The sequence below is a fragment of the Amblyomma mixtum genome, chromosome 4 (genome assembly GCF_055824585.1).
Source record: "Amblyomma mixtum isolate Tamu chromosome 4, ASM5582458v1, whole genome shotgun sequence".
Lineage (NCBI taxonomy): Eukaryota > Metazoa > Arthropoda > Arachnida > Ixodida > Ixodidae > Amblyomma > Amblyomma mixtum.
Window position 1 is genome coordinate 94,982,623 of NC_143015.1, and position 23,757 is coordinate 95,006,379.

General features: G+C 46.5%; 1 protein-coding gene across 1 annotated transcript in view; it reads right to left on the reverse strand.

The window, feature by feature from the left end:
• Window positions 1-2,924: 2,924 nt before the first annotated feature.
• Window positions 2,925-23,757, reverse strand: part of LOC149347481 (uncharacterized) — a 76,546-nt gene continuing 55,713 nt past the window's right edge. The window contains exons 14-19 of the mRNA XM_089541586.1: window positions 23,610-23,677; window positions 18,546-18,634; window positions 13,277-13,342; window positions 9,076-9,180; window positions 4,850-4,926; window positions 2,925-3,039 (exon numbers count right to left, since the gene is read on the reverse strand). Coding sequence (XP_089397712.1) covers window positions 2,925-3,039; window positions 4,850-4,926; window positions 9,076-9,180; window positions 13,277-13,342; window positions 18,546-18,634; window positions 23,610-23,677 — 520 coding nt within the window. The remainder of the gene's footprint in view (window positions 3,040-4,849; window positions 4,927-9,075; window positions 9,181-13,276; window positions 13,343-18,545; window positions 18,635-23,609; window positions 23,678-23,757) is intronic.

Below are 23,757 nucleotides of genomic sequence, written 5' to 3' on the forward strand. Positions count from 1 at the left end.
TCATACGGCCCGCCAGCTTGTGCGCTCTATCCTTCAGCCACGGATAATATATCAGGCACAATTTCAACGTCTCACCCGCAGACAGTGGGACTCCCTTGAAGCTATCAATCGTGAGGCTATGCGCGCCATAACATTTTTGCCTCGTTTGACACCCATACCCGTGCTTCAGGAGTTCGCCCAAATTAATACTCTCAGTGAACTCATCGACCAGCGGGTGGCAAACAGAGCTCGCAAACAGTCTCTACAACTTCATCGTTTAAAGACGCTCCCTCCGTGGTCGTATTGTCAGCTCACAGACAATCGCCCCACTGTTTCCCCGTCGGTATCAGCCGCGCATCTGCCTGAAGGGTGCATATTGTACACTGATGCATCACATACTGCAGAGCAAACAAGGGAAGGGTAATGAGGGGCTCGTTATAAATATGACAGAAGCCAACAGCCACAGAAACCAAGGGGCACAGGGGATTTTTTTTTTAAATTAATTTATTTATGTTGTGGTGTTGATCAATTTAGAATATTACTGAATATGTTATCGCTTAAAGATAATTTATTAGAAAAGCAGAAGAAAAAACAACCACATGCCGTCGGTGGGATCCGAACCCACGACCTCCGAATTACGCGTCCGGTGCTCTACCTCTGAGCTACGGCGACGGCTGTCAATCTTCTGCTTTCGGGGGTATTTATGTTTACAAGTAACCAGCAGTAACTCTTTACAAGTAAAGAGTTACTGCTGTATATAGTCCCTCCCATCCGCATCTCAACTCTCGTGCAACGTACACCGTAGATACATGTACCCCCCTGGCATTGGAACTTCAAGCCATTTACAATGCCATTGCTTCCCTTCCGCTCGTTCCCACATTCAATGCAGTTCATATTTATACAGACTCCCTCGCCGCCCTTAAACAGCTTAAGCTGTTCGACGTAAATTCCAGATAACACAATCAATTCACCTACTCTGCGCAAAATACCCATGTCCTGTACGCATACACTGGATTCGCGGTCATGCTCACGATCTACATAACATTCAAGCAGATGCTATGACTCACATTGACACATCAGACGACCCGCCACCTTCCCCTCTTCCCCCAGATCCGTTCCTGTCCCATGTCTCCGATTCACAAGCTCTGCGCCAGCGGACACGCGCTCTAATTCCTCCGTGTTCGCACCCTCTCCCCCGTAGTCTAACTCGGCAGGAGGAGGTATCAGTGCGCCGGATTCGGACAGGGGCGGCCCTGACCCCATCTGTCCGTTATCGGTGCGGTGATAAAAATCTGCCAGCAACTGACAGGTGCCCTCACTGCGGCGCTGCACCGGACATTTGTGATGTGCGGCACCTGTTGTGAACTTGCCCAGCGACGGCCCCTATTAGAAAACGGCTCCTCAGGGAGGTCGGCCTGCATGTGGTGGAACCGCGACGGGGACTATGTGAAGTGGACTATGGACAATCACTTCACCAGCAGCCTATGCGAGTACCTCGCCGAAACTGGTCTACACTCCTTCTTTTAACTTTCTGTAACCTACATTCCACTCCCCCTTTTCTCAACTTATGCCTCAAGGCAGACTTCTCGCTGTTTCCTTTGTGCCTATGTCGTCCTTGTTTCCTTTGCGCTGCACGTCTCCATGATTGCTCACCGACTGGCCCACACGCAGGTATTAAACCTATCCCATTCTTTTGTTAGCATAGTCTGAGAGTTCAGCATTTCGTGGCTTTCTGTCGCTTGAACAGCGGGGAAAGATGCCTTTATTGCTAAGAGATTTGCCTTCGAAGTTGAAAAACTATTTCCCGCCGCCCCGATTTAAACTCGGGATTCTCTGATGACGAAATTGACGAAAAGTGACGTAAACTGGCCTGAACGTGGACTCCGTTATTGCTGGTGCGAGCAGCGTACTATTAGCAATATATGGTACGTGAACAAGACAACTGAGGCACGGAGAGCAAAATATGAATTCTCTTTGTCCGGGAACATCAATTATAGCGGAGAGTAATTTCACCTAAAAGGCGCGAAGACTCTTCAGAAGTGTTAAACAATCCCGCTTGTACTTGCTCTCCAGGAGCTAATATGGGTCTTTTTGTGTTGTCACCTCAGTTTCCTTGTTCGCCTTTCATTCGTTGCTGGTAGCATGTTGCTTATAGAAGCAGCCGATATGAAAACTACCGCCGGTCGGACGTAATGTCACCGGCATTGTAAGAGAGATACAAAAGGTAAGCTCGCAATGTTTTTTATTCGTCTCTAATCCATTCGTTCAACTCTACTCCCGTTTACGAATCGTAAGGCATTTGCTTTGGATCGTTGAATTTTGCATTGTTCAGTGCGCGCACATTACGGCTAGAAACTTGATTGACGAATGCTTTTTTGTAATTTCAGTAAACGCATTTGCTGCAGTTTACTTTCCACCGTTTACTTCCATTATCAACAGCGCCCAATGTTTTGCATATGTTTTCCTGTTTGGTGCGTGAGTGTTGCAGTTTATCCTAGTGCCATCTGCTTTTTAACGGCTACGTGCCCCCTGTTTGCTTACAGCTTTTCGCCGTGCAAATAAAAAGTACTTTGTGCAAAATGAAACCAGAACATGACTATCGCGAACATGTGGACAGGGCAAACAAAAGCGTGCGTAGAATTCGCTTGAAAGAAATGGCAGAGCGGTAACTGCTCTTCTGTCTGCTTAACGAATCAAATACACAATGTGAGATAGCATCAGAGTAAACTTAATATGAAGAAAACGTGCACATCTTAATAGGCACATCAAAACCATTGTCCTGAAGGGCACGGCCACATTCCGGCTATGCTGTGGCGATAATTCTTAGAGGTCAGCGTTTTCTGTATGGATTGCAGACGATAACGGTATGAAATAGCGGGAAGAAAAAAAGCCAGAGTCGAAGGCAGATCCCCGGCTGTTGCCCCTTGGCTGTTGACACGCCGACGTCATCGCTTCCAGAAGAGGCATTCGGTGTAGCTATGGTGATAGTGCATATTAGAACGGATGCCGCACTCGAAGTGTGCCGTATACTTGGGAAGATGAGTAGCAAGGATCTCCATTCTGCGGATGGAAAAAAAAACAGCTTACTTCAAGCAGCGATAGTTTAGGCTAGGGTTGCCAACCTTGCATGACTTTCCAATGGGCATTGAAACTCCTCTGGACGTCCTGAAGACGTTCAGGATGTCTTCAGGACGTTCAGTGCCCATTTGGTTAATGCAGCTGACCAGAGTGGTATGAGAGAACAAATGCACCTTGCATGACTCAATGCAGCTGCGACCAGAGTGGTGTGAGAGAACAGTTGCGCCTTGCCTGTCTTAAAGGGCAACTGCAGCACTTTTCTGAGAATTTCGCGATATTCAAGGATTCAAATCTGTATAGACTGTAGGCAAAGCATACCAAGTGTTCTTTTCAGGAGGACACAGGAGCGCAATAAAAGACACGGACATAGAAGTAGACAGGGACGAGCGCTTACCATTGATAGTAAGCGCTCGTCCCTGTCTACTTCTATGTCCGTGTCTTTTATTGCGCCCCTGTGTCCTCCTGAAAAGTTATGAACCAACACGCCCAAATGCAAGTACTTCTGATGCCAAGTATTCTTGCACTATCATTTCAAATAGTGACGTAATCGACGATTGAATTTTGCGCTTCTACGCAATGCACCGGAGGGGTGTACAGAAACCCAGCGTGACGGCACAGAAGGTATGATTTCAAATTACCGCTGTGGTCAGCCACTCCCTGACTCGTTAGAGGCTGCCAAACAACTCTCGGCAGGGTTCGCCTTCGGTGGCGTTGTTTTTTTTTTCCTTCAAAGCAGGCGTTTATGCGTTGGAAATGTACCGATACCTTCGATGACGTCATCATGCGCCATCCACTTGGCGTTGTGCGCTGCGGAGAAGCTTGAAGAGCGTCCGGATTTTAATCGGCGGTTACTTCACTATTTCAAGTGCTAGCCCGAAAAGACTTCGCACGCTTTACCTGCAAGTTTCACACACTCGACCCTCTTAAGCTGGCCGATTTCTAAAACCTATGCAGTTTCCCTTTAATGCAGTTGCTACCAGAGTGGTATAAGAGAGCAGTTCCGCTATGCTTCGGCGCGCTGTTGTAGCCCCAGGTTCGTAACGGGTTCGGGACCGTAACGACGCAGCCGGAAGCGGAGTAAGCAAGGACCGGAGAGCTGATGAAGTAGAGGACTGTACAAGTTTATTCTACACATTTGCATAAGCAGAAATCGGAAGGTATGAGCGTATAGGCGGTAGTAGTGATTTATTAAACAGAAAAGAAAAAAAAAGATGAAGCAAAAGAATTTTGCGGGCCGCGGCAATTGCTGTCTTAAGCACCCCATGCTACAGCCGGCGGAGGTGAAACGGAAATGATAGCCAGGAGAAGCATACAGGGGAGCGATATCAAGAAAGGACAGGGGAGAGTTTTGTACACTACTTACAAAATACAAAACTAATCAAGTTCGCGCCGCTCGCGAGCAAATGTTCAAGTTTTGTCCGAAAATAAGTGCGCGCGGGCGGTCACTGTGCACAATCATTTATACAAGATGAAATAAACTATAGACACTGCACAGAGGGCAAAACGCTTGTCAAAAACACGTTCTGAGCGTGTTTCAGGTTGAACACGGGATATCTAGCGATAACATTTAGAAATGATATGGGTGTAAACAGGTGCACTCATAGGATTTAATCGTAATTTGTTGCTTTCCTGGTCACGACGGCTTTGGGAGCTGCGGAACACAGTTTGGTCGTTCTAGACATGTGTTTTGCCCTCTGTACGTATAGCCTCTTTTACCCCCATTCTCGAAGCTTATGCACGGCTGGCGCACGGTGTTCCAACGGAAGTACTGAGCAAACATTGCGTTGTTCACCTTTGTTTCGCCGTCTTGTATCCGTATTCGGAGTTGAGAAGATTCTTTACTGAGTCGCTCGTCCTGGAGCACATCTCCTGCGGAAAGGGTGCAGGGAAATGACTCCATTATGCAATGAAGGGTGCAGTATAGATGCTACCCCTGTCACGGCATTCCTCGAAGGCCTTTCCACCAAAGACCAATCTTTTCACCAAAAGAGCGAAAGCTCAAAGGAGGCTCAGCGCCCGGTGCTGTGCACGAGGTGGCTGAAGTGGGTGTTTTAAAATTGAAGTCTATAGGGTATTCTATTCATTCGATGAGATCAGACAATATTTTATTCCTATGGCTTCCTTAAAAGAACTGCAGTGATAAATTTCATCAGCAGCGGCAGGTATTGTGTGTTGTCCTGGCCACGAGGGGCACTCGGTGATGCTGCAACAATTTTACCTTCTTGAAATCTGTGCCCAACAAACACCCGTCAAAAAAGCCAAACAAGACAAGCATTTCGTGTTTTTAAAGATGTTTTCCAGCATTGTTAACTGCATATATTTTTCTTTGCCTTTACTTTTTGAGACTGGATGGCACTGCGATCAGAAAGCCACGCCTTTGGGCGTGGCTTTTCATTAAGAATCCCTATTCCATTGAGTCGTCCGGCCACACAGTGCTCTATGATGGCCCCTTGTACGGTTCCGAACAGTGTCAGTGCCAGTTTTCCGGCCGAATGTGTTGTTCAATACCTCGTCTTCCTAGAATTACTAAGCACTTCGTCATGCGTCAAAATTTCGCCCTAGCCAAGCTGTCCCTGAACATTACATTATCACCAAGGTAAACTTGGCGAGATTGCCTAATGAATTTCACTGTTTTACACAGCGATGCACAGGGCCCATTAAAATTGCTTTCTTTATTAATTTTTATTCATACGTAATGGTTCCGTTATCGCTTATAGCGTTCGCTGTTGAATCTACAATGACAACTGAATTACGCCACAGTACCTACTAAAGGTTCGATAGATCTACAGTCAACAAATAGAGGCCAAACAGGGAAGATGCAGGAATACCAGGCTGTCTAACAACTGAATTTTAGTGAAGCAAACAAGCGCATGTATATAAGAAGTCCAATATCGAACACTACTTGTTTCTTTTTTTTAGCTCAGTGCGCTGTCAGCGTGTAGACTGCATTAGTTTCTTGCCCCTCATCGCGGTTTTGAGGGCAGAGAAAAATCTTCATAATTTCAGTTCTCTGAGAAGCACACCGAGATAGCATAGAAAAATTACTCACATTCCCAGATCATTTTATATACACTCGAGCCCGGATATATTGAAGCGGGATTCATCGAATTATTGCCTATATCGAAAATTCAGAACATTTGAAAAATTCCTCACAAAAGTGCAGCGCCATAATTAGCGTTTATCGAACTCGCGTTCAGCGGAACATCTGCTATATCGAATGGCTAGTCGCGCCTCTGAAAGCGATGCTGCTCCTTACGGCGCTGTTACCACTTTTCGCGCGCAAAGGCCTTCTCCGCTCTACCGATTTAATTTGTACGCCGCGTCGCTCTCATGCCGTGAAGGCAACTTAACTACTTAACTAAAACAAAGCGGAGGCCCTCGGCTCGCGTAGTTCTAGTGCATTCTTGCTTCTAAGTTAGATAAACTTATGTAATGCCATTTCTTATATACAGGGTGTTTCATCTAAGACTACACAATATATAAAATATAGGCTTTTTGTGTTAGAAGAGAACTTTTTTTCGGCATAGCATGGTCAGCGGTGCAGTACATCAGACTACAGCTAAGATGTCCTAACTAGCGGGCTGGTTAACCAAAATTGAATAGTTAACATTTCAACTATTGCTGCTCCATGATGAGAGCCGTATAGCCCATCGTAAGTAATATCCATATCAGTTTTTAGTGTTTAGAAAACGCGGTTACCCTCGGCACTGTAGCCCTACGAATTTTGGCTACATCGGGCCAAAATAAATGCGCTTTAGAGAAGCTTGCAGGTAAAGCAACCTTTCCAGTGCATATGTAACTCGTCGAAATAGCTAAAATTTGTTCGGCCACAGCGCAGAGAGCAACAGCGTTTTCGAAGTTCTAAAAACTGATATGGATAGTACTTACGATATGTTACACGCCTTTCAGTAATTAGGGAGCTAAAAGTAATAGTTAAAAAGTTAGCTATTGAATATTCGTTGACCAGCCTACTACCTAGCACATCTTAGCTGGGTTCTGATATACTACACCGCTGACAATGCCATGACGAATAAACCGCTCTGTTAACTGAAAAAGCTCCAGCTGTTTTGTGCTATGTGTCGTGCGCGCGTGATGGACCATCGATCGCCCAGATCAACACGCGCGTGCGACCTGTATATATGTATATTTAATCTGTTTGTCGTGCGCGTGTGACGGAGCAGCGTTCGCTCAGAGCTCCACGCGCGTGCGCGTTGTACATATGTATATTTTATTCCTTGTAGATATGTAAATAGTCTCATTGAAAGTGTACTCCTCCCCCTGTTCTTTCTACTGTCCCCTCACCACTTTTCTTTCACTTCTACACTCTGCCTGCTATCCTTTATTTCGCTGCCCCAGCTCAGGTGCTCCCTGTCGCGATAGCAGATGCCGGGGCAGCAAATATTCTTTTATCTTCCGTATCAAATGCACAATAAATAACCACTTTATTATTATTATTTTTTAAAATTCTGGCAAGTCTTGGGTGAAGCACCTCGTATAGAATTATCGACATACTGAACTATTCGTCTCAAAAGAAAACATTCGACAGAAGTCTGTCTGGTTGGGAAATTTAATGTTAGGAGAAGGCAAGTGACGCCAACCAAGTAAAAAACAGGAAAAACACGACGTTTCGGGACCGGCTCGGGCCCTTCTTCACGGTGTGACTACGGGCGAGCGCAGCTTGGCTTTTTAAGCCCCTGCGTGGAGGACCTGCGGGTCAGTGGCCGCAGCCCATGGACGTAGGATGAGGGGAGAGTCCCCAGGGAACGATTAACATTCTCTTGTGTTTGTTAAATGTGCCACGACTCGAGTAGAAGCCTCGTGCGTGGGTTAGCTTCCGTTTCCAATACAATGGTGCTGTCGAAGTCAATTGGGTGGTCACACCCTTGACAGTGTTCGGCCACGGCGCTGCGTTGACGAATCATGTAACGGACGTCCGCTCTGTGTTGGTTCATCCTTTCCGCGAAGTTCTTCGTTTCCCCTATGTACGACGCCGGACAGACGCAACACGGAATTTTGTACACGACGCCCTGGGCCTTTTCTCTGGGCTGCCGGTTTTTTAGGCTGGGGAGAAGGCGACCGATAGTACTGGTGGTGTTGGTACTGGTCTGTTTGTGCGTTGCCAGCACCCCTTCTTTTCCGAGAATTAGAGCCAGCGTCTCGCTCACGCCTCTCACGTAGGGGATGCAAACACGTTTTCGCTTCTGGGATGCGTCTGAGGAAATAATAGATCGAATTTTGTTTTGCCTTTCTTCTTTCCTGATAATGCGCCGGATGAATGAGCTTGGGTAGCCGTTCTTTTGGAGGTCAGAAATGACTCGGTTCTTCTTCTCCCCCTTCCAGTTCGATTTATCCACGTGGTTAACTGTACACAATTTCTGTCAGGCCCGTACAGTATGTCCGCATGGTGTCTGAAGTACTTTCATGGTCCACGTTATGCTTCTTTTCACTATTTCCTTACTTTCAAGTAAGGCTAACCAGTAGATTTCAGTTATTACAAAGCATGAATTCTTGCAAAAGAAAAATAAAACATACAGACAGGCCTGCAAAAGCTAACGGAGGACGTTGAAGTGTTCAATTTCAGACGTTATAACTTCGAATGCATGCCTCGTCATGGTTCTATTCGAGGTTTTCTATATTTCCGCCACTTGGTTTGGTTTGGTATATGGGGTTTAACGTCCAAAGCGACTAAGGCTATGAGGGACGCCGTAGTGGAGGGCTCCGGAAATTTCGACCACCTGGGGTTCTTTAACGTGCACTGACATCGCACAGTACACGGGCCTCTAGAATTTCTCCTCCAAAGAAATTCCAGCCGCCGCGGCCGGGATCGAACCCGCGTCTTTCGGGTCAGCAGCCGAGCACCATAACCGCTGAGCCACCGCGGCGGCGATATTTCCGCCACTTCTACTGCCCACACTTTTCTGAGCATTCCGTTTTGTATGGGAGGGTTTTAGTGTTAAAGTCTGATCCACGATGAGGCCGCAGCAGCCGCAGATGTACCGACCGCCGACCGATACTCACCGATGCTAAGGCGACGTAGAAGTGTGTCTGGGAGGGGACATTCTTCAGGAAAGGCAGTCGCACGTCGACGGCTTCGTTCTTGATCTTCACCTTATCACTGTACATCTGCACGAGCCGGGAATCACTTATCAGCGAACAGTGAGGATGCCACCGTTGATATCTTTCCCTTCAATGGACAGTGAGGACAAAGTTAGATTGGCCCGTATCGGTAGATTACCGTAAGGACAACGAAGCCGAAAAGCTATAAGGACGCCTGAGGCGCCTTCAGAGTGCAATGCCATAGCACAAGATTTCGCATTTGTCGCATCTTCTGTCGCAACTGGTGTGTGTGTTTGCGTCAGTTTCTTTCCAACTGTCGCTCCATCAACCTCCGTATTCGGACTACTATTTATTTATTTATTTATTACCTCAAAGGCCCCGGTTGTGGGGCATTACATGAGGGATGGGCGGATTACATGCAGATTATATAAAGATTACAGAGTACATAAAGATCAGGATACATAAAGATTACAGGATACATGAAGATTACTGATTACATAAGGATGGCCTCAATCTTTTTCTTGAAGTCGATGCAGTTGACGATGAGTACGACTTCCGGCGGCAGATCGTTCCAGTCCCGAGATGATATGACAAAAAAAGAACGGAAATGAGATGTTGCTCTTGCAGCGGGTGGGTATAGCTACATATGGCGGGTACCCGCTATGCTGCAAGGGTGCCGACAGTTCATATATCGCGCCGTGAAGGTCGAATTTCGGTATGGTGGTTTGGTATATGGGGTTTAACGTCCCAAAGCGACTAAGGCTATGAGAGACGCCGTAGTGGACGGCTCCGGAAATTTCGATCACCTGGGGATCTTTAACGTGCACTGACATCGCACAGTACACGGGCCTCTAGAATTTCTCCTCCAAAGAAATTCAACCGCCGCGGCCGGGATCGAAGCCGCGTCTTTCGGGTCAGCAGCCGAGCACCATAACCATGAGCCACCGCGGCGGCTCTGAATTTCGATGGAGGCGAAATTCTAGAAGCCTGAGTCGCTTTGGGACGTCATAAACAGTTAATATATCGCACTTTCTTCAGATTTTTTTTATTTCAGTTCTCTATTTAGGTTGCTGTCTACAGACTAGGATGCTCACAACTCGGTGGGCAAGTTGTGATGACGTCACAAGGCGCCATAACCTCTCGACCAATCAGGGTGGCCCATCAGGACAGCTTTTGATGTCATTACAAGGTCACGTGAGCTATCTCGACCAAACCGGAAATCGGTGGAGTTTTGCTAGTGATCTGCCTGGTGTCCAGACCGCTTACTGCGGGCGGATGCTTGAGGTGATCACAGAGTCCTTTTTGTTGTGCACGCCATGGATTTGTATCGAGCGGCGGGAAAACACTTGAATCTCCTTTAATTCAACAACGAATGCATCTCTTGCCGCTCGGTCTATTTTTGCAGAGAGAGTTGTTCAAGAAGGTGTTTAGGTTGGTTTGGTTTTTAGTTTTTCCCAAAGTGACTCAGGGAATGCTGTTTATATCTCGGGCAATGGGGTGGGCATCGCAATGAATTAATTTGAATTAGCTTCATTGTTACCTGCCATGGAAGACGGGTTGCCTCAACCTGTTGGTTGAGGTAGACAGGTTGCTTCAACAGGTTGCCTCAACTGTTTTTTCGTGGCACGAACGGACGCCGGTTTTTCTCGTGAACGGGACTTTTCTAGTTTAGGAAGAGTGAATGCTAACTTAATTAGTATTCACTTTTGTGTCTTGAATGCCAGTATGTAAAAGCGTTTATCGATGGTGTATTTCCTATCCAGTAGTTATTATCTTGCATTATTGTTTCCCAGTTACAGGTATGCTGTTTGCGTTTCATCTGACGTCAACTGTATATACCATCAAATTAAATTAAATTAAATTGGTTTTTGGGAAAGGAAATGGCGCAGTATCTGTCTCACATATCTCGGTGGACACCTGAACCGCGCCGTAGGGAAGGGAGAAAGTACGGACTGAAAGAAAGGAAGTGAGAGGTGCCATAGTGGAGGGCTCCGGAATAATACGCACCATCAGCAGAATATGAGGCCTGAACAACAGAAGTGAAGTGTCAGCTAAAAAACAAACACCAACATATTAGCTCATGGAGAGGAAATACAAGCGAGGTTGACTAACACTTCTAGAGGACAGTCTTCCCGCCTTCGAAGTGAATTTACTCTCCGCTAGTACTGAACTTGCATCGGCTAAGAGTTTCTCACTTTGCAGTACGTGGTTCAATTGTCTTGTTCGCGTTTTATTTTTTGCTGGTAGTACATATTTACCTTTGGAGACAGAGAAAAAATATTGGCAGTGGTTTAGCTCTGGTTAAACCTGGAGGATTGCGAAAGCAACGAGGAGAGAGAGAGGCGATGGAGAGCGCGCGGCAGCGGCGGCGGCCCCGGCACGCTAGCTATGCGCGCCGCTACTGCGCATGCGCAACTGGCGAGCGCGGCGGCGGCACCTCTGAGTCACCCGCGCAGCGACGGCGGCGGCGCGCCAGCTGTGTGCCGTGTGACGTCACTGCTCCTCGCGCATGCTCAGTATGGCCTTTCGGCAGCTCCGCGAAATGGCTCGGCGACTTGCGTAGTGTTGCTTTCGCAACAAAATAAAGGAACGAAACGGTCTTATGCAGAGGAGTCATAACCGGTGGTTTCTGTTCTCTTGTCGACGTGAGCTTGCAGTTGTACCACTACTGGGGTGACGTTGACTCCTCTAAAAGGCGTACGTACTTTATCGGCGCGACCTTTGTGTATTATTTCTTTCTCTCTTCCTCACCGTCTTCTCATTTCAACCCCACCTGGGAACTACGGATAACCCAGATTCCTATCCAGGGCAGAAGTATGAAGTGCGCTTAAAATGAGGCCATACCCAACAATTCTGGACAAAAGAACGGGAAAGACTTCATGAAAAATTTTTTTTTTCATATGTTGCAAGATTTCACTATGGCACCCAATATAGCCACAGATCTCCCGTCGGCAGGCCTGCATGTTTTTGCAATTAACGTTCTTGCTATCGTCCAAAGCGTTCCCCATTGGTTTCCTACGGCACTATTAACTGCTCGGTGTGAGCGATGGAAACACTACAAAAGAAAGATTTTGCTACACATCAGGAGAGTGGAATATCTTCAGTATCTTTATACCAGTACCCTACATGTTTCCAACAATGAAATTAAAAAAAAAGTTGAGCTGCTTGTATGCATGATGCATACACTAGAGCGGGAACTTGAAATACGTAGGCGCTCTTTGTTGTTACCAGGGTGGCAATAGCATTCTTTTGCCGATGTGGTTTCCAGCCGCGGATGGAGGTGATGAAATGCGCCGACAGTGAGAAAATCTGGCTATCAAATGCAAACCGTGCACTAAGAAACAAAGAAATATATGTACAGTCGCGAGCAAAAAATATTAGCAGAGATCTCTGGCGATCAGATTTGGGACATCTCACCACGCAGCGCTGCGGTTCGCAGACCTACCTATCGGGCCGTTTCCATGTTTGCAGCCTAGGGGGGGACGGCAACAGGTGAGCTTTATCAAGCGTGCACCACCGGAATGTTGAAGTACCGTTCCTACGTGACTGTGCATGCGGCATTTATTTTGGCTCGGTTATCATGAGCAAAGATGGCTTCATTTTATGACTGTTTTTTTTAATGTCCGAGACGGTTAGTCAAAAGGAACTCGCAGGAACAATAGATGATAGCGCTGCTTTCAGCCAGTAATTTTGCTGGTCCGTGACAATCCACTCAACCCCCTAAATTCTGTAGAATGGGAACGGCCCAGCACTCTCGTTATCAGCCTCTTCGCCACCCGCAGCACCACGCGTTGCCATTCCGGCGCTCCGGTGTTCCGTCATGTGTGCTAATCTTTAGTCGAGACTGTACCACTCTCACAACGGAATCCCCTGGGACACTCCTCCTGGACCTTTTTCTGCAGCCTTACGACTGTCTAAGACTGACTTGAGCTGTATTTCCAGATTCTGATTCTTAGGCAACTGGCTGTAAAGTTTCTAGTTCGTAGGCAAGCTAAATAACTATACTTCATAGATTTCCGCCCAGCAAGGTACGGCTAATTTGAACTGCACAGTCCTCACTGGAGGAAAGCCTTAATATAGAGCACAGGTATGAGGGCTACGAAGTACAATACTACTCTGTCCGTCGACGGAATGAGAGTCATCTCTAAGAAATCATACCCACCTTCTCGAGAACGTGGACAGCGGCGATCTCGGCAATTGTCTCATAAAGCTCCATAGAGTCTTTGATCTGCGTCACACAAAACAGCCCATCGTATAAGCTTGTCGCCTGACCGTGCGAAAAAAAACATGTTTTTTTAGGAAAGGAAAGGCACAATAACTGTCTCACATCCCGGTAGACACCTCGACCGCACCGTAAGGGAAGGGATACATGAGGGAATGAGAGAAGAAAGGGAGGAAGGCGGCGAAGTGGAGGGCTCCGGAATAATTTTAATCACTTTGGGATCTCTAACGTGCCCCTGACATCGCACAGCGGGAGGGCGCCTTTTGCTGTGCGATGTATGTGTACATTAAAAAATTGGCTGGGGTTGAGCTCTGGTTAACCCTAGTTGAACTGCGAAAGCAATCGAGCGCGTTGTCTCTTCCTCGCTTCGCTCTTTCGATGTTGCCTCTCTTTAACGCTATCCATAACGACTAGAATCCACTGAGGCGAAGCGAATATATATATATATATATATATATATATATATATATATATATATATATATATATATATATATATATATATATCCCACGCGAGGTGACACCTCCTCCCCCTCTACCCCAGCGGAGCACATCTAATGGAGCGAGCGGTGACGGCGGCGCCATCTGTTGGAGCGCGGCTGCGACGTTGCTAGGCAACGGCGGCTCAAGGTCGTTCGTGGGCCACGGCATACGGCTGCAGTGCGACCACGCGACGAGCCGAGCTGGCTGGCGTGGTGTTGCTTACGCAACAAATCCACTCAAACTTAAATCATGAAGCCGTAAGCGGACGTTTCCTTCCCTCTCGACGTCGTTCACCTATCAGTTGAGAATGAGATAGTTCTGCGCCTTTCCTTTCCTTATGACCATCATTATTACCTCTCTTTCTTTACGCCTACCAAAACCCCTTCCATCGAGGAGTGGTTCAGGCGCCCGCTAGGCGTGAGACAACCACCATGACTTCTTAATGTGTTAGCACTGAACCCTCATCGTAAAGAAAAAGAGTGTCTGGTGTCCGGCACAGTGTTTCTTACAGTACAAAGTCGAGAGGAAGTAGTGGGAACCACCATTTTTCTTACGAAGAAAAGAGGAAATAGGACCGACGCGAGATTCGCAGGTCGTAGGTTGGCATCTCACCGGCGGCACGTGGTTGTTTTTTCTTCTGCTTTTATTAAACCACATTGATGAAATAAATGCACAAATTAAAGCAAAGGACATTCCCTACGCTCCTTGGTATCGGTGACTGCTGGCTTCGGTCATGTATGCCATAAGGAGCACCTCTTTCCATTCCCTTGTCTGCACAACATTCAGTTCCTATAAAATAACGTGAAGTTGTTTATATAAACTACAGTTCGAGAAACCTGCTTAGACAGAATGCATGTATATTTCTCTAATCGAAAAATGGGGAAAACACATCTACAACATCACTTCAACTGCATTACGAAAGCTGTTTTTTTCTTAAAAGGTGTCTTCGTCTTGCGCCAACAGAAACTAAACTTTTAGCTTATAAAACGTTTGTTAACCTGTTCTAGAATATGCTAACACTGTTTGGTTTCCTCAGTCTCTAACTAATATTTCACGACTTGAAAGAATTCAAAGTAAACCAGTAAGGTTTATTCATAACATGTACAAAAAAACTGACTCGCCAACACAACTTGCTGTAATCTGCTGTAGCGCGCGCGACTAAAATTCCTTTATCAGCTTCTTAACACTTTTATGATAGATTCACCAAAGTACATTTCATTGTAAAAAAAAACGCCATTATAAGAAACCAGCACGCGTAAACACTAACCGAATATCCTTATCACAGTAACACTTTCAAAGATTCTTCCCGCTAGAAACAAGAGAATGGAACCGTCTAGACGCACCCATAACTAACGCTGATTAATTTTCAGATTTTTGTTTCGATCTAGAAGTCACATTTTAAAACTAGTGTTGTGGTTAGAAAGCTTTTCTTCATTTTTGTCTATTTTAAGGAGTACACGACGTGTTGTGCCCATATTTATGTTATGTTTATGTTTCTGAATTAGCATGTTTTCTTTCTTTGTGTTCCTTGTGCAAATCTGTCAAACTTCTTTTCAGTTTTTCTGGGCTACGAATTGCCCAGATTACAGTTGTCCTTTGCACAGCCGCTTTTAGAAATATTATCCTTTACTATGATACATGTAATGCCCACCTGCTAAGGTCCCAACCAGAGACTGGCAGCATTCCAAATAATAAATGGTGCCGTGTGAATAGCTTCTGCAGAGCACGATGGAAGGTAAGGAAAATAATGCTGTTATCACTGTGTACTTTTGTCTTTCAGTTATTTTTGACCTCAACTTTTAATGCTTTAGCATTTAAGTGGCCCTTCCCCGCGTTTAGTTGTTCTGTGTTTGTTTGTCTGAAGCCTGGTTTGTGGCAGGCTACCCACCTGCCTTCCAGGTTGTGGGCAAAATGCTATGTGTATATTTATATACAGGGCGTATCACTTAAGACTGCAGAATTTTTAAAAATAGGCTTTCTGAGTCCGCATAGTATTGTCAGCGGTGAAGTACATTAGAATACAGCTAAGACGTGGCAACTAGGAGTGTGATTAACTAATATTGAACAGTTAACTTTTTAGCTATTACTGTTAGGATCCTTAAAGGTGCACTGAAGAGGAATCTAAACTCGTCTTTTTGCCTCGGGAACTCGATCTAAACGCTCCGAGCATTCTTACAAACCTCGAATTATTGGCCTGTGCGGCCGATTTCCCTAATTTAAATCGAATTAACGTTCGCCTCCAGCCTTTTTTTTTTTAATTCCCCGCAGACGGTGGGAGGAGTCGACCAACTCATGTAATGCCTTTCAGGCATTCACGCGGCGATATTGCTTTCGCTTTTTTTTTGTTTCTTTTAGGTTTCCGTGAAAAAATAGATCTAGTCAGAGGCTACATACATGGTCTGTTCTGAAAGTAGTAGGACTCATTTTTTTAAACAAAATTTATTCAAGAGAACAGTACAAACGATTACAATTTTTCAAGGTAGCACCCTTCCGCACCTACACGCTGCTGTCAATGAGTTTTAGTTTTCGTACGCCTCCAGGAACGCCTGGACCGGAATGCTGTTTAGCTCCCTCGTCACGGCCTGTTGAACCACCTCTACCGATCCGTAATGTTTCCCCTCGAGCGTCGATTTTATTCTCGGGAATAGAAAAAAGTCTGGCGGGGCCAAGTCGAGGCTGTAGGGGGGCTGAGGCAGCGTTGCCGCCTTGTGCTGGGCAAAAAATCGGGGTCCTCATTCACATGATGAAGAAGATCCTACCGGTTGGCCTTTTGCTCATCTGACAATTCACTCCCGGCACCAACTTCCCGCACGCTTTCCTCATGGATAAGTTTTCTGTGACGATCTCAAATTGAGGAATGCTCAAGTCATCAGCAATCATTCTGATACTCATTCTACGATCACTGTTAAGTAAATGTTTCACTCTCTACACATTTTCATTGGTCTTGCTGGTCGAATGGCGTCTGGAGCGGTCGTCTTCCTCCACTCTTTCCTCACCTTCTCGGAACAGCTTGTGCCACTCAAAAAACACCTGATCTACCCATGGAAGGGTCACCGTAGGCCTCCTTAATCATGTTGTGAGTCTCTTTGCCCGTTTTACCAAGATTTACTCAAAATTTGATCGCGTATCTTTGATCCAGTAAACGCTCGACGATTCTGCGTGACGAGACGTTTCGACAGGGGTTCACAGTACAAGCGACCTCTTCTCTTCAATGGCCGAGAGCCGACTGCCGATTTTCCCCAGCATTCAAAATATCCCCCTTCCACGATCCTGCACGCGCAGACCACCTCTCGTCCGCCCGTTCGCCCAGGAAAAAACCAGTCCTACTACTTTCAGAACAGACCCTGTATATAGCTGCAAATTGGGCCCACGGAAATAAAAATACGCGTGGACTCTGCTTTCGCCGATCACTACGTATCACTCCGCCGATGGCAGAGCGGCAAGCCGCCACGGGTCTGGTTGAAAGGTTGGTCGACTCCTCCTACCGTCTGGGGGGAATTAAAAAAAAAAAAGGTGGGAGCCGTGTCGTTTAATTAGGCAAATCGGCCACACAGGAAAATAATTCGAAGTTTCTAAGAATGCTCGGAACGTGCAGATCGAGTTCCGGAAGGTAAAAATACGAGTTCACATTCCTCTTCAGTGCACCTTTAATTACTGAGTGGCGTGTAGCACACCGTAATTAATATCCATATCAGCTTTAAGAATTTCGAAAACGCCATTGCCATCGGCGCTGTGGCCCATCACCAAATTTCGGCTATTTCGACGAGTTCCGTGAAATGGCGTATGTATATTTTGGAGCGATGAAGCAGAAATTTGTTGGGCCACAGAGCAGAGGGTAACAGTGTTTTCTAAATTCTAAAAACTGATATGGATATTACTGTCAAAAAAAGAACGGGAAGGGGGGGGGGGGGGGGGTACGCCGTTGCACGCCTGCATGTCAAGTACGTTCTGGGATAGAACATCCTCCAGAATAACAATTCTCCCCAAGATAAGATGACCCGGCCGCTGAGGGCTACATGCCTCTCAGTAATTAAAGACCCCAACTGTAGTAACTGAAAAATTAGCTATTCAATATTAGTTAGCCAGACTGCTAGTTAGCATGTCTTAGCTATATTTCGGTGTACTTCAGCCCTTACGAAGCTATGCCGAAAAAAGCGCTGTTCTAGCTCAGAAAGCCTATTTTTTAAGAATTGTGTAAAGTCTTAGCTGAAACACCCCGTATATACATAATTTTCAGGTTGTGATGACATCACAAGGACACGTGACTTAGGTGGAAGGTGCAAAACAATGCGGCACACAACGAAAGCTCACCTAATTCGGCTTTCGCCGAAGTACACAAATGAACCATTATTTTTTTAGTGAGTTTATCATTTGTTTACGATTAATTTGAAAAGAAGCACCCTGCATAAAAAGTTGATAAAAGGCAGCTCTGTCGAAAAATATAACTTCTTTGCATCCAAGGCGTGTGTTGCTAAAGATTTGTTGGTGCAGTGTGTAATTTCGGAAGTTACAATTAGGCACCATACCTCTATTAAAAGATGCACGCAAAGACGGCGTCGAAACTAATTTCTCCTGCATCACCTTCCGCAAACTTTTCGCTGCCAGGGTACACTGTCACTCTCTTAACTAAAAAGTCGTTTCTTTACATTATGACACATGCCATCCTGCAAACAAAACATCGAAAAGCAAAATCGCGGCGCACTGTAGAGATCACAAACACTGATCACCTTGTAAGCGGCTTCCAACTTGTCCACGCAATTGATGATCCTCTTGTAGTTACTCTCAGTCTGGGTTCCCGTGCCGACCCACCACTGGGCTGCGAACGTGCGGGCCAATCGACGGAAGCGAAGTTATTTACCACAAATCAGCTACAGCTAGTGGTTTGGCGGATGCATATCATTGGTAAAGAGTCTTCACGCCACGTTCTCTGCTCTCAGGCTGTATAGTATTGTTAAGCTGTAGCCGTAGAGTCTGCTTTAAGTTCTCTATGTTTACGACAACGGTAAAGTCGGAAAGGTTTCGCAAGATGAGGATGACGGTTTTCCTCACCATAGAGACAAAACTAGAGAGGTGTCAAAAGTGCGGAAAAATCTTCATCAGCCTAACTACAGCTGTCGCAGGAAGACAATCAAGGTGCACTTTGGCTCTCTAAAGTGCTGCAAGGCGAAAGCCTTTCCTGGCGCACGGTTTGGCATTGATTGCGAGACTGTTTGTGCTGTACTAGCGCTTTTTTTACTACACACTTGGACTACAGATTACAACTACACACTTTGACTGTTTCTTTAGCACGACTATCTCTCTGCTTCGATGAGTTCGGTTGTATCAATGGCTCTGTTCGCTGTAATGAGGAATGTAATGTGGTCACCCACGGACGCCTTACGCTCCCTGTCGGAGCGGACGACAACTATTTTTTATTAGTTGTCGTCTGCTCCAAAGGGGGGCGTAAGGAATCCATGGGTGACCTTATTACTTCGAATCTGCGCACTCTGACGTAATAACCATTTCGGCCAACCGAAAAGTGTGACACCTTTGCTGACAACCTTCTGTTGACAATGAGGCATTAAAGGCTTTCGCCTTAAAAAGTCTCTCTCTTCGACCTCCACTTAAACTAGGCGGTGCTAGCTCCCGTTATCTTACCCGGATTAGTCCTAATCTCAGCCGCCCACCTGACTCTGCCGCCCATTAGCGCCTTTGCCCTCTCTCAGAATCCCTTCTGTTTCTCTAAGAGACCACTGGGTGTAATCTCTCAAAGGGACCGTTATTTCAGCTATTTCACCATCCTGATGCGGACCTGTGGTCACTGCCTCCTCCAAGCAGATGTAGTTTCTTGCCGTATTTAATATTTCGTGGCTCTTCTTACACTGTTGTTCGTTTCCAGGACTGTCCAGCAATACTTAAGTTTTGTGTATACTAAATTTTTAAACCCACCGTTCTGCTTTGCCGGTTTAGCCCTTAATCATGGGCCGCAGTTTGTCTCCTGAGTTACTTAGCAGAGAAGCTTCATCAGCAAGCCGGGAAAACGAATATTTTCCTCCATAAACCCCCAACTTTCTCAATCCAATTATTTGAGTATACCCTGTAAGCAAGCGGCGAATAGTACTGGAAAGCTCATGCCTCCATGCCTGACCCCTTTCGTGATCTGGGCCGCCGCGGTGGCTCAGTGGTTATGGTGCTCGGCTGCTGACCCGAAAGGCGCGGGTTCGATCCCGCCCGCAGCGGTCGAATTTCGATGGAGGCGAAGCTCTAGAGGCTCGGGTACTGTGTGATGTCAGCGCACATTAAAGAACCCCAGGTGGTCGAAATTTTCGGAGCCTTTCACTACGGCATCTCTCATAGCCTAAGTCGCTTTGGGACGTTAAACCCCATAATCCAAACCAAACCTTTCGTGATCTGTATTTTATCACTTTCCGTGTGGAGGATTATGCTCACAGTGCAGTCCCTAGCAATAGTATTAAACCCTTTTACATATGACTCTATTCCGTGGCTGTTCGATGCCTGCATGACTGGCTATGTTTAGGCCATATCAAAAGCTACCTCGTAATCACTGTAGGCTTAAGAAAGGTTGATTATATTTTCGCATTTTTTTATCACCTGTCGAGGAGCTTCTTCAAAAGCCAGACTGGTGCTTCGGTGGATCCAAGTTTAAGCTCTCTAATTCTATTAGTAATTACCTTAGTAAGTGTCCTGTAAGCAACCGACAGCAAGCTAATCGGTGTGCAATTGTAGTAGGTTGGGTTAGGTTAGGTTAGGTTGGGTTAGGTTAGGTTGAGCGACGCTGGCCCTGGCGTAACCAGGAGGCCGAAAGAGGAGCAAGGCGTAGGGTGAAAGTATAAGACAGCAGCGAAGAGAGCGTAACGACAAGCTTCATGTTCGACAACAAAGGCGGCGCTGCAGTCGGCAGCTATGCGAGGCGTAGGCAAAAACGCAGCATGCGTACACTGCGCCAATTGACGCTGCCTTCGAAACCAGCTGCGAAAAGCGTGCTCGTTACTTGTGGTAAGAAATGTTTTTTGTTATGCCTGGAGGGTAGTTCTGCCCTTTTTCACCCTATCCGCCCGACGGAATTGCTTGGCGGAGCGTTGCATCGGCTTCCTTCTCTGCCTCTATAGTTGACAGCAAGGAACGGTGTGGCTACGGCCGGCGACTTCGTTGACCTATTAAATGGAACCGTGAAAGCGCGAAGTATAGGGATAAACTAATCGCCTAGAGTTCTCGACGTTCGGACCAGTACAGCTTACCCGACTGCTAGTGCAAGGAGGACGACAGCATCTGATTACATTTCTATGCAGAAATGAAATTCTAGCCGCGAAGCCGGCCCGTCGCCGCACCTGTGCTCAATAAACTCGTGGAATTATATAACGCTTCTTTCTTGTGCCCTACGGCTTAAACGCAACATTTTTGTCCGCCAAAAAAAGGGAGGCATAATGTTTATTGTAGTAATGCGATTATCCATGATTTTTTTCAAGGGATTTGAAGATGGTCGAGCGCAAGTCTGGGCCATCTGGCGTGGAAGGACCCATTCATATTACTTATGAAATTTCACCCCATATCACTAAGTGGATAGATATGATTTTCTCCATGCCTAAATTTTCCTTTCCACTTTTAGGCTACTTTCGTTCTTTAAAACAAGCTAGGTCTTTTACACAGTATATACTGCCTTATTTCGCTTCCTTTGAGCTTATTGATCGCCTTTGGCACCTTTGTGAATTTTATTCTATATACCTGATTCGAGTCTTTATGCTTTGGCAGTTCTCAATTCGATCTTTACAGTCCTGAGGGAGGGAGTCGCCGATATTATGGCTAACTACCCTGCTTCCTACTTAAGTTGTGCACTCTATGATTGCATTGATAAGGTTATCGCTCGTGGCCTTTACTTTAAGCTCGTGAGTCACGATTAAAGCGAAACATATGCCCTCGAGTGAAATTCTGAACCCCTTTACCGTCACTCTAACAGCTAACTCGTCTAAGTGGTTCTTCGCTAGGTTACTCTATTTCTAATTCAAATTTATGCTAATTCGCTACCCAGCTATACCCTGTGCAAAAGCTTCCTTATAGAGCTTTAACGCTCAGATGGCCCCGAGGCGCCACTCGAAGCAGGCCTGCAATTTGCCCATCGGCGCTGTCTGCGCATGCGCAGTGGGGGCGACTGCTATATGCTATGCTAGAACTCAATATCATCACGGTCATTTGTATGTATTCCTTTTCAAGCAATGGCGATAGGTATAGTCCTCTGGCCCAAGCGCACAAGGTCCCACATTATCTTCGTCTCGGGACTGCTGATGACCTCTTAAATTACCGACTCGTTATCTGATTGCTTTAGATTCTTTCGATGTCTACGTGAAGCCACTGATTACGTAAAGTGCAATGAGAAGAAAGCCTTTAGCGCGGTGTTGCTGCTTGTGTCACTGATGATGTGTGGTTAAGATGTTAATTAAGTACACAAATGTTTGTGTATCTTAAATGCTGGAGACACTGGAGGGCGTTTGGGAGGCATCCGTCTGATTCGACGCCTTCCTGAAAACACTCTCCAGCGTCCTAGACAAGGAGAACTACTTATGCGTTGGCAGGAAGTAGCGTAGCCCTTAGCACGCTCGGCTGCGGTACGGAAGGACGGTGGTTCGAATCCCATCGTGCACAAAGATATTTTTTTTTCTGGTCTGACTAGAAAAAGCGTGACGCCTCTGCTGACAACCTTCTGTCGACAACGATGAGCCATTAAAGGCTTTCGCCCTAATACTGCAGTACTAGAGAAACGCAGTGTCACAGAAGTGGCGGCAGCCTGTAAATTACTTTTGTTTGTATAAAACTGGTGCGTCCGCGTTTCTTTGTATGTCTCGGGAAGAGCAAGAATGCATGCCTGCTTTTTCAGTTATTTAGACAACCCCCTCGCATTGCGAAAGCGGAGGCGGCTCAAGGTCGGCCCCGATCTGCCGAAGTCTTGAGCTGACCATTAGCAGGAAAGAAGTTGCGGCGTACGTGACTGCCTTTTGGTTGTGTTTTACTTTTTTGCGGTTCCAAGGTCACCGAATCGAGAGTCGAAGCCTAGGGCTTCTTTTTAGTTGTGCGTTAATTTTTTTCTCCTCCAATATGGCGGCCATGCAGAGTCAAAGTGTAGGTGCCTATGTGCTCTTGTTGCGCTTTTTGGTGTTTTGTTTTTTCGACGCCGACTCTGTGGCGCCGCGAGTGCCTCGCCCGCTAGCGCCCGAGGACTTTAAAAGGGGACCGTATGGGCGCGAAATTCAGCCCGCTCGTCGGTGGAGACGCTGCCGCCGCGAACTCCCGGGTCTCCGAGCCGCCGCACCGCATCCTCGAAACCGCAAGCTGCTCTGGACGGACGTCGCCTTCGGGGGCCGCACTGACTGAGTGTTTGTGGATGGACTGCAGCCGCACTTCCCGGTTGACTGTATGTTTGTTCCCCTTCCGAACTTTTATCGACTGTAGCTAATTGGCCTCTCACTTGCGTTCTGGCCTGTGTAGAGATATTCAATGTATAACTTAATTCAATGTATTAACTGCTATGTGTTTTCCGCAATTGTTTTGTAGAATGCACATTGCGTGTCTGTGAAAGCTAACGCATTCTTCAATCGCAATATAAACGTTGTTTTGTTGTTACCTCTTAACACGCCTCGGTCTCATTCACTACGTTTGCTTACCGGCTACGCCGGGCATCAAACGGCCGCCCCCTCATTGTCAGGACTCGGTGATAACGTCGCGTAGTCACTGAACCCGTGACACGCGGCCAGTACCGAGTTGGAAACGAGGGATCGTGTGTGTGTGTGAGGCGCGCTTACCTCGATAATCGATCGCCCTGAAAAGCTCGCGGATGATCTTGAACCCGTAGACGGGTATGTTGAAAGGCCTGAGGGAAGGAAGAGAGGCGAGTTATTTTCAGCGCAGTGAAAAAGAAGCCACCACGTTTCTCGCAGCAAGCACTGTCAC